At 37.2% G+C, this 9,752-nt stretch overlaps 2 protein-coding genes across 3 annotated transcripts; one reads left to right on the top strand and one right to left on the bottom strand.

The window, feature by feature from the left end:
- Positions 1-166: 166 nt before the first annotated feature.
- On the top strand, positions 167-1,124 carry LOC142526289 (protein TAB2 homolog, chloroplastic-like; the record flags this gene model as incomplete). The annotated part of the gene is given in 4 exon segments (XM_075630580.1): positions 167-266; positions 269-361; positions 447-590; positions 672-1,124. Coding segments are annotated over 4 exon segments (597 nt in total), but the record flags the coding sequence as incomplete, so codon positions are not given.
- Positions 1,125-1,181: 57 nt separating this feature from the next.
- LOC142526288 (uncharacterized) lies at positions 1,182-9,200 on the bottom strand. 2 transcript variants are annotated; one of them, XM_075630578.1, is made up of 12 exons: positions 9,020-9,200; positions 8,526-8,877; positions 7,221-7,398; positions 7,101-7,150; positions 6,611-6,703; positions 6,444-6,532; positions 5,257-5,335; positions 5,020-5,102; positions 4,253-4,331; positions 3,455-4,160; positions 2,143-2,719; positions 1,182-1,809 (listed from the first exon to the last, which is right to left on the bottom strand). In XM_075630578.1, the coding sequence occupies exons 1-12, from the start codon at positions 9,049-9,051 to the stop codon at positions 1,677-1,679; spliced, it is 2,451 nt and encodes an 816-aa protein (XP_075486693.1). In that variant the 5' UTR covers positions 9,052-9,200; the 3' UTR covers positions 1,182-1,676. The 2 variants fall into 2 exon arrangements, with proteins under 2 accessions (XP_075486693.1, XP_075486694.1); XM_075630579.1 differs by having other exon boundaries at positions 7,221-7,395.
- Positions 9,201-9,752: the final 552 nt, after the last annotated feature.

The following is a 9,752-nucleotide window of genomic DNA, read 5'->3' as shown; positions in this document are numbered from 1 at the left end:
GCGACGGTTTACGAAAAACCGTCGCTATTTGCGAAATAATGCCGTTCATTCTGATGAATTTCTTGGCTGCCATGATTAATAATTCATGCACCCACATTGGTGCATGAATATTAATGGGTATTAATAATCACCCATTAATGCACCAACGTGGGTGCCCTTAATTTTGTGCAAATTAATCTGTTCCCTGCAGTGCTTATCTCTGGTTCTATGGCTAAAAGATTGCTATAAAACCTTATATACACGCCATCCCGGTTTTCAAAAGGGTCAAGGCCAATTCTTTCACTTGATAATCCTTACCCTGTACAACTTCCAGAGAATCTGTATCGAGAAAAATGGGCTTTTGTCCAGTTACCTTTTCCAGGTATCAACTTTTCTCATTGAGTTAGTAATTCTATATTTTAGCATCTTTTGATTACCACAACATTAATCAAGTCTTGTATTCTCAGCTGTGGCAGAAGAGGTTGCATCTCTGCAAAATAGATTTGCCTTTGGTGCAGGTTTAGATTTGGATCTTCTCGGGATTGAAGCAGGCGAAAAGACATTAGTTGCGGGACACGCTGTTGGATCTTCCCGAGCTAAACCATTAGCAAGTTACAATGCTATGCATATATTTTTCTTAGCATCGTGTTCTTTTCCAAGCATCGTATTGATGTTTACATTCATTGTTGCAGCGTGGATGAATAGTTTAGAAGTATGTTCGATTGAAGCAGACGTAGCTCGGGCTAGTATAATCCTCTCAGTCGGGATTTCGACCTGGTATGTTTATGCAACATACAAGAAAACACCAGTCGCTACACGTGAAGCTGAAGCATGGGAAGCAGCAAAAGAGGCCTGTGGAGGCTTACACTTTCTTTCTATTCAAGACGACTTAGATTCAGACAGTTGCGATGGGTTTTGGTTATTATTAGACTTGCCACCTTCACCTGTATGATTTTAAAGCTTTAGTAAACCACCAGATGTAGTTGCTTTGTATTTCGAGAACTTTCTTTACACTGAGCCGAAGATATCTATCTCCCGACTCAAATAGAAGTACCTTGTAACTATTCTTCTAAAAGTTCAGGTCTTTCATTTAATATACACCAAATTGTCCACCAACTATCGGGGTCAGAAATGGTGCAAATTATGAACTTTAGATGGTTGTTTGCAGAGACAAATTGTGAAGGCAATAGAGAGAGAATTCATGACACAATGGTTAAAAGAGTTGGATAACTACGGGATTTTAGAGAATTCCAATGTCAATTGTGAGTTTGCCTAATAGACACATGAAGTATTCTATTCATTTACAGATAGATAAACAGCAACTGAGCTGAATTCAGCTCAGGCATTCACAGAAGACAACAGACAAACTAAGCTAGCAATAGAAATAACTAACAAACTAACTTCTGAAAGAACAGAAGCATGAAGTCATCAGCACTAAAGAAATAATATGGGATTCTATGCACGGAGGAACAATATGATCTCCAACCCATCCCTTGCTCTTTAAACAGATTCTAGTGCAGCAAGGATTGGCAACAAGATGATGAAATGGAACGAGCAAAACGAGGCTCCACGTTCTGGCAGCTTCTTGGACCTATTAATGTGATTGCCTAAATTGGATAATCACGTCGAGTTGCCATCAATCGCTGACCGCCATCTCTCAAGAAGCCAGAACCTACTAAAACAACAGAAATTCGAAATCAACGTTTTTGCTTCTGAGACACAAAACGAATTCCTTGCTTCCCCAGTTCAAAATTCTTGGCATTTCCATCATCAAGATCTATGGAGACAGTTGATGTACCCTCAAAGACTTCTATTACTGTTCCCCTGTGCCTGGAAGAGAAAAAAACGAGAAATTTTACACATACGCACCAGGTAATCCAAAAAGGGTGATCATTTGAAGAAGGAACAAGATGACACCAACACAACTGGAAACTGTCATGTTGGATTGGCAATAGTTTATCAAATCACCAATTCTATTGCTTGAAAAAAAACGGAATATTGAATTGGAATCAGACGTCAGGAAAAACCGATTAAATATTTAGAAACAAACAGTTTACAATTTAATTCTAGATCCCACCATGGCACGTCCTTCATACCAAACTCAACCAAAACCCTTGAAATCTGAGGTAGCCTTTAATATTTCATTCCAAAAAATTCACTCACCAGGAGTTCGTGGAAGGCTGATGAATTTCCACCCTTTTCCCTGCAGCATCTTTTCCTAGTTTCTGTAATACCCAGTTAGCATCAGTGAACTCCTTCATTGTGTCGTCTTCTTGCCATTGAGATGTATCTTCATCTCCTTGTGCTTGTCTCCTACGTTTTGATCTTTGACCCCTGGTATATGTTATCTCTTCCTTCAGGGCAGTCTGGTTTCCATGATTTGAATTGTTGGGGATTTTGAACTTCAAGTGAGGCTTATGATCTTTCTCTGATGCCTTTGGAATCGTTGGAACACTGATGTTGTCATCATTCAAGTCTCCAGAAGTAGTAGGGCCATCTTCTGCATACTTCATAGAAGAATAATTGTTCCTCCTGCTAACTAGGATATCCGATCCACTCCTTGCAGATTCAATATCTTCGATGGCTCTTTTTCCAAGTGCCGAATGCTTATTCTTTGGAGAAACAGACTCGTACCCATCAGAAAAGTCAGAGACTTCCGAATTGTCATTCTTGATCTTAATCAAGTTACCCTCTTTTCCTCGTAACATGGAAGTCTTCACCGAGTCGGCATGGTAATGGCCTGCAACTCAAAAGACAAATGTTTTTCTCAGCAAAACTATAAAGGGACAAAATACAGCAAGATGGAAAAAATAAATATTCTTATTGCTGCCTCAGTCAGTCTCAAACAGATCTCTGAGTAACAAGTTCGTATCACATCTAAAAACAATGAAAAATCTTTTTATAACTCTGTTTCTCCAACATGAGATATATATACTCATCTTGTAAGTTTGGAAATCATTGCCTGCAGATGCACCTAACTACACATAAAAGAACTCGTGCACAGTAGTTTCACATTTATATTGCGTTGATAGATATGAAACTTCAATCTTCATCAAGGGAAAATTAAGGATTTAAATTTCTCTGAACGTTCATCGAAATAGTTTTTTTTTTTTTTTTTCAATTTTGGTTAAATTAAATTCAAAGAAAATGGAAGATTTAAGGTCTGTAGCTACATGCTCAGACACATCACTAGCATGCAAAATTTGAATACCCAAAAGATTCAGTTATCACTAAATAACTACTCATAATGTGTAATTTCCACAGAAAATGACTTTTGGTAGAAACTTTTACACCCAACATATCAATATAATGCAAAACTTGAATACCCAACAAGATTCAGTTATAAGTAAATAACTATTCATATTGTGTAATTTTCACAGAACGACTTTCGGCAGAATAAACATCAAATTGTGTGTCCAGCAAAGCTTACAAATTCCATAGGAAAAAGAGTACACAAACATCACACAGAACGTACCATTTGATGAAGTCAAATCTTGTCCCTTTCTAACAATTGAAGTGTCAGATCTGGGAGTACCAGTGATATTTCTGCTTCGTCCACCCAAATGTATAACTAGCTTTGGTCCTTGGGCACCCTTAGCCACATTACCGTCGTTGCCAATGTCCTCCTTGTTAGTCAAATCATGAGGTTTATTACTACTTATTTTGATTGTTCTTGACCTCTTATTTCCACTAGTTGCCGTAACCTCATCGACATATCTGCGTTTAGAGACACCGGACTTATCAACTGAAAAAAGGCCTTCTATTAAATTTCCAGTCACAGGATCAGAAATTTTTTCTTTCCTTTCATGACCAGTTCTGTATCCAGACAATAGTCCACCCATGTGATCTTCAAAACTCTGGGGACCATCAGTTCCATGTTTAAAAGATGTTTCATTCCCTTTTTTCTTTCCATACTTCTTGTTCGAGGACTTTTTTCCATATTCTTTGTTCTTTCTTGGAGAGTTATCACCTATCCCTTTAAGAGAGAACTTCAATGAACTGCTGTTTTCATTCTTTGACAACAGAGATCCACCCTCTTCATCATCTGAAAAGGGTGAAATGTCAAATATTTCTTCCTGAGTTGGCAAACCCGCAACTGCCCTCAAGCTAGCGATCAAATCCTTATCGGCTTCGTCTCTTCTTTTCCAAAGCTCCTGAACAGCCTCGTCAAGATTCCTAACCTGACAAGTGAGAGATATTAAGGGAAAACATGAGAAAGGGAGAACTTACATGGCACACATCTCTAGAAACCAGTGAAACCAGAAAATCTAACCTGGCAGCATTCTCCACGACAAGTAGCGCACACATATTGGAGATTTCCATCAACTTGAAATTGAAGGTACTTGGCATCACTAAAATGGTGGCCAAAAAGGTTGAAGCAAGAAAATCAAGGTGTGAGATAGCGACTAATAACCAATGTACCAAGTTCTTTACTCTGAACACAAATTTGATGTGGAAGCAGATAAGACAAGGCAACTCAAGAGAAAACAACTAAAAAATCCAACTAGTCATCAACCATTCTGTTAGGAGATGGAGATACCAACTTCCTTGAGAAATTCATGGATCCATCCTATAGTTAACTACTGTTGACCAATGGAGAAAATATAGCCAAATTGATAGTTCGCTTGCTTAGGGTGCTAATTCAGGAGCCAACAGCAAGTCAATGCAGGAAAATGGGCAATTGAATCAGCGCGGATGTTCTATTCCGGTGACAAAAGGGAACTACAAAATGTTCCGACTCTAAGCAGTGACAAGGAAAAAGAAAGGATACAAAATATTCCACTGCCACAAGGCTATTTTTTTGGGTTTTCAGTTCAGTTTTTCACTTAAAAATTGTGAAGCTTTTTAGAATGGTGAAAAGCGAAATTTGATCTAGTATTTGCATTATTTATATTTCGTGATCTGATAGGTAAAATGGGTAAATCTGTTTATGCTTTGTTTAAAAAATAACTAATTTGGCAATTGAAAATATGCCGATGCCGGAAATTTTAAGGAAATGGGCAATTGGAAAGGGTCGAGGAACAAGTCTTAGAGAAACACCTGATCCCATCACAGGGACAGTGTACCCAGCGTTGGCAGATATCACAGCACACCATCGGTGTTGACTCAGAATCTCTATAGACCTGCAGTTTTTAAGGAGAATAAGCAATCAACTTGTTTTGCATTAAATAAAATCAAAATTTCACCTTGTTCATATCAGGTATATAGTAACATTTAGCGAATGAATACTGAGGATGCACATATATCCATAGGAATATCACTGGCACCGTGTCGTACCTTCAAACAGACAGGGCAGTAATTTCCCTTAACAAATAATCTTCCACAAGCATCACAACAAGTATACCCCAGAAACCACCTGCAGCAATTCAAACATGGTATCAAGTGAAGTGAACTTATGTTACAAAATTTAAATGTCTTTTGGATCAGAAAAGGGATTAACCCTGAGATAAAAAAGTTATGGGAAACACACACACACACACACACACATATATGTATACATATAATTACATACTATATATTCAATATATTTCATAAATTTTATATCCTAGGGTGGTCGTTAATTAAATTAAATCATTAAAATTTAAACTAATACATTAAATATAATTAAGAAATTAAATTGCTTTCGTATGTAGTTCTTAGTCGATGATTCAATTAAGCTTCAGTGTCATTATTAAAAAACTTCAATTAGAAAATATTAAGGGATTGCCTTTCGCCTGAATAAATAATTTGAAGAATATCAGGGGACTGCTTTTTTCCTGAATTGCAACAGATTTAACACCTTCAAGTTCAGCTATATGTACTATCATGAAAGAAGGTAAAACATATGAGATACAATGACATCAGAAAGTTTTGCGATTCACCCTGCCCCCTCCTTAAAAAATAATCCAAAAATGCACTTGTACTCCATGTATGTTACGGTCAAATACCAAAACCCACTTTAAAAGAAACCAACACTTAATTTGTCGAATAGCCAGTACTTTTTCATCAAATGTTACAAGTGAACATGATATCAAAAAGGTTTATATTCTTAAGATGAAATCTGTATAATACAAACTCCATCAGGACCAGGTGAGTGGTAAAAACAACATGATATAATCCATATAAGAGAGAGACTTTAAAAAAAATAAAATGAAATAACCCTCTGTATAATAAAAACTCCATCAGGACCAGGTGAGTGGTAAAAACAACATGATATAATCCATATAAGAGAGAGACTTTAAAAAAAATAAAATGAAATAACCGCCACCCCCCTACTCGCGGGCTGATAGTGATGCTAGCTGAGAGAAGCTTCCCTAGCACACATGTAAAAGCACGTACGACAATGAATTTGGTCAAAACACTAAGGCCAGTTAATAAAACGCTTAGATCTGAATAATTCAAAGATCAGTAGTTCACAGGATAGAAGAAAAATCTAAGAATACAGTGTAAAACGGGAAAGTGCACACAAGCGATGAAAACAATACCGAACACTTAAACCATTTCCAGGGACAGAAGAACCACAGCTGTGACACTTAGTATGCTTTGGACACAAATAAGGACCGTGGCCAACATTCTGCATGTTTAAAAAGTGAACTACATGAGCGCATATAATATTGGTATCGTTGCAAGAATAAGGAATACACAGAGCCACCTTATGAGGAGGTTGCTGGCAGTAACAATGGTATGCACCATCACATCTTTTACAAAACATAAATTTATTTGGATCTCCAGTCCTTCGACAAACCTAAGGGGAACAAAGTAGAAAAGGTAACGACAAGTTAAATCCAGCATTTTCATTAATTTCCATAAACAGTCAGAAGTTACATGGGGCCCCAAATCAGTTGTCCAAGAAAACATTCGAAGGTTCGAAAAATATGCATCCTAACTCATCCCTAGAATATATAAATCATCAACTTTTATAAAAAGGGCCATCTTTTCGTCAGAACAAATAATTGTGCCATGTACGCCTCAATTTTTTGTTTCGCATGCAATTCTCATGCTATACAGACACCATGTTGACTAAAATGACATTCCCCATCGCTTTGCATGAGCACAAATTTTCTATACACCTTTATCACGGCAGAACAGCTTTCCCACAAAGATACAGAATACTTTCTATAATTCAGATTTTTAACAATCACCTCACATGTTCGGCATGAGGGGCAACTCCAAGAACTCCAGTGAAAAAGATCTGAGACCAAAAATTCCATCACAAAAGGTACAAACTTGCTTTCCACAATATTGTTAACAACATATAGTACCTCTATTTCGAGACCAAGATTTTAGACAGCTCCTGTGATACTTCTTGCCACAACTATTGCAAGCTAGCATTTTTCCCGTCCTTTCACTTCCGTCATTTTCCCCACAAAAGCATAGCCGGCACATTACTTTTGTATTTGATTGACCCTTGTCGCCAGCTGCATCTCTCACATAACCCTGCTAATTTGGTAAGCATGTCAAGGAAATAAAGATTTTTTTTATTCAGACTTGTATTAATAAAATCTTTAAAGGGCAAGTAGTCAAATGTATGTGCCCTGGATGAAAATGAAGTGCATTGACCAACAGAGTCACACTCATAATACTCTGCATGTAATGAGCAGAATCCTACACATTACACGACAAAAGATTTGACATATAACGGGTCAATTACAAAACTAAAGTCATCAGTGACCAAAAAGAAAATCTTAACTGTTCAAAAAATCATGAACTACAAGTTATAAATACCGTTACCAACAATTCTATGAAAAGCGACAATATCTGTGGCTGTTACACAATAATATTTAATTTCCGAAACGTGTTCTCGACAAATGTATTTAATTGCTGTCTTTATAAGACATCGCCATCAAGTTAGAAGGAATCCAAATCATAAAAACGGTTAACAAGCAGCTAATGCAATCATAAATTTCCCGTGCTCATGGGACCATGGTTTGCTGGAGCAGCCGTTCTAGAGCCGGAAGGATGCTGTCGCGTCAAAGTTTCAAGCTCAGTGATGTCCTGTAACAACTGCCGATTTCTGAAATTGGCATCGTAGAAGGTATCAGCCATCACGAAACATTTTTATGTTCTGTAATTGCCTTTTTTTAACAGATTATGGTGATTTCTTGGGAGTATAAGATGATTTTTTTCTGTTGGTAATTTTTCAAATTTCTGATTTTTTTTTTGTTTTCTTCCACAAAATTCCATGGCGGTGGCTTCAACCATTTCGTGAAATATCAATAGAACTGGAACAGTAGCCTATACGAGGCCGTCCAAGGTGTGCCAAAACCATGCATGAAACTCCAAAAGTTTCACAACGAAAAAGAACCGTGCAGAGAATACATTAGCTTGATCTCATTATAATCAACCCTGAAAACTATAGAAACTATGTGCATCACCAAACCTAATGCAAACATGTGGATAACACATTCACTGGTGGATATTACCCCCCAATAAACTACAAAATGCATTGCTATATCAAATGCACTACGGAGTGTGATATCCAATGTCGCGGAATTGAAAAGAAACCTTTTCCTTTTTTGGCAAAAAAAAAAAAAAGAAACACATTGCATGATTACTAAAATCCTCACCATCTTATCACCAGACTCAAACCTCCTCGCATAATCCTCAGCCACGCTTGAGGAGGCGGCAGCTTGTTTCTGCAGCCCCGCTCTCTTCACCTTTGCGGAAGCATCAGACGCTGCCACTCCCTCCCCAGCTCTACATCCCACCCCAGGGGTTTCCGGAATTTGCGGCAGCGTAGCGGGGGAAACAATAACCTTCGGCACCTTGACCTGACACGTCGCATTCTCCCTGGCTTTGATCAACCACGGGTCGTTCAAGAACTGCTCGACCCGAGCAACCTCCTGCAAAAAGCCCTTCACGCCCTCCTCGCTCTGCAATCTTCGAGGAAACCCAAGTGTACAAAAACATATCTTTCGACTGCAAACACAAAAAAAGAGAGACAGATTTATTCCAACTCAAAAACCCATATCGCACACGCACAAACACGCTCCACTCCGCGCAAATCTACACATGGGTCGAAAAATAATGGGCTCAGTCCACAGATTAAGAGAGAGATTACCAGGTAATTGGGCAAGAAACATGAAAAGCCATGAAATTTGAAAATTTTTTATATATTAAAGGGAATTTTTAATTTTTCTTCGAGCTAGTGGTGGTATTTTCGTGCAGAAAAATTATTTATTTTTACGGTACTGATATATTGGAAAACCCCATAATTATTTTGAGTGGCGAGGAGGAGAAAGGTGACTAAAGGCAATTTGTGAACGATTAGGGCTGCCTCGGCTTATATATATATATTATCGGGAAATATGATTTTGCTCAAATTGTAGATTTGACCTTCGAATATGCATTTTATTTTTCAAATATCATAATTCTTTGCATTAAATTGGAAAATATTATTTTCAAACACTTTTATTATCACTTCTTGTAAATCTATTGGCAATGCTTGAAAGATCAATTGATGTTCTACTTGATTAATCTATTGATCTTTTGTGTGTAAAGTTTGTGATTCCGATATTTGCGCGTTTTTTTTTAAATTTGTAAATCAAAATTGTATTATTTTAACTTTTTAAAGTATCAATATCTTGGGCATATCCATAAAAATTAAAATCATTGTATGTATCTCCAATGTTCAAAGCAAGAGGAAATAAATTGTTCAGATTTAGTCAACGGACACTTTCCTTTGGAATGGATCTTTTATTTCTGAAACTATATATAGAGCTGAATTCCGAAGAAATTCAGCCGAACACAAAGGATTCTTTCTATTGAAAAAGATTAAATATTCAAGATTTCAT

This window comes from Primulina tabacum, chromosome 15, assembly GCF_025594145.1.
Source record: "Primulina tabacum isolate GXHZ01 chromosome 15, ASM2559414v2, whole genome shotgun sequence".
Classification (NCBI taxonomy): Eukaryota; Viridiplantae; Streptophyta; class Magnoliopsida; order Lamiales; family Gesneriaceae; genus Primulina; species Primulina tabacum.
Note: the sequence above shows the minus strand (reverse complement) of the source record. Positions and strands in the feature narration are given on the sequence as shown.

Excerpts from the sequence above, each read along its gene's own strand:
- LOC142526288 (XM_075630578.1), bottom strand. The coding sequence starts at position 9,051 with ATGGCTTTTCATGTTTCTTGCCCAATTACCTG. Across the intron at positions 7,399-8,525 it reads TTGAGTCTGGTGATAAGATG|CAGGGTTATGTGAGAGATGC; the intron begins GTGAGGATTTTA and ends TTACCAAATTAG. Across the intron at positions 5,336-6,443 it reads GGAAATGGTTTAAGTGTTCG|GTGGTTTCTGGGGTATACTT; the intron begins GTATTGTTTTCA and ends GAATTGCTGCAG.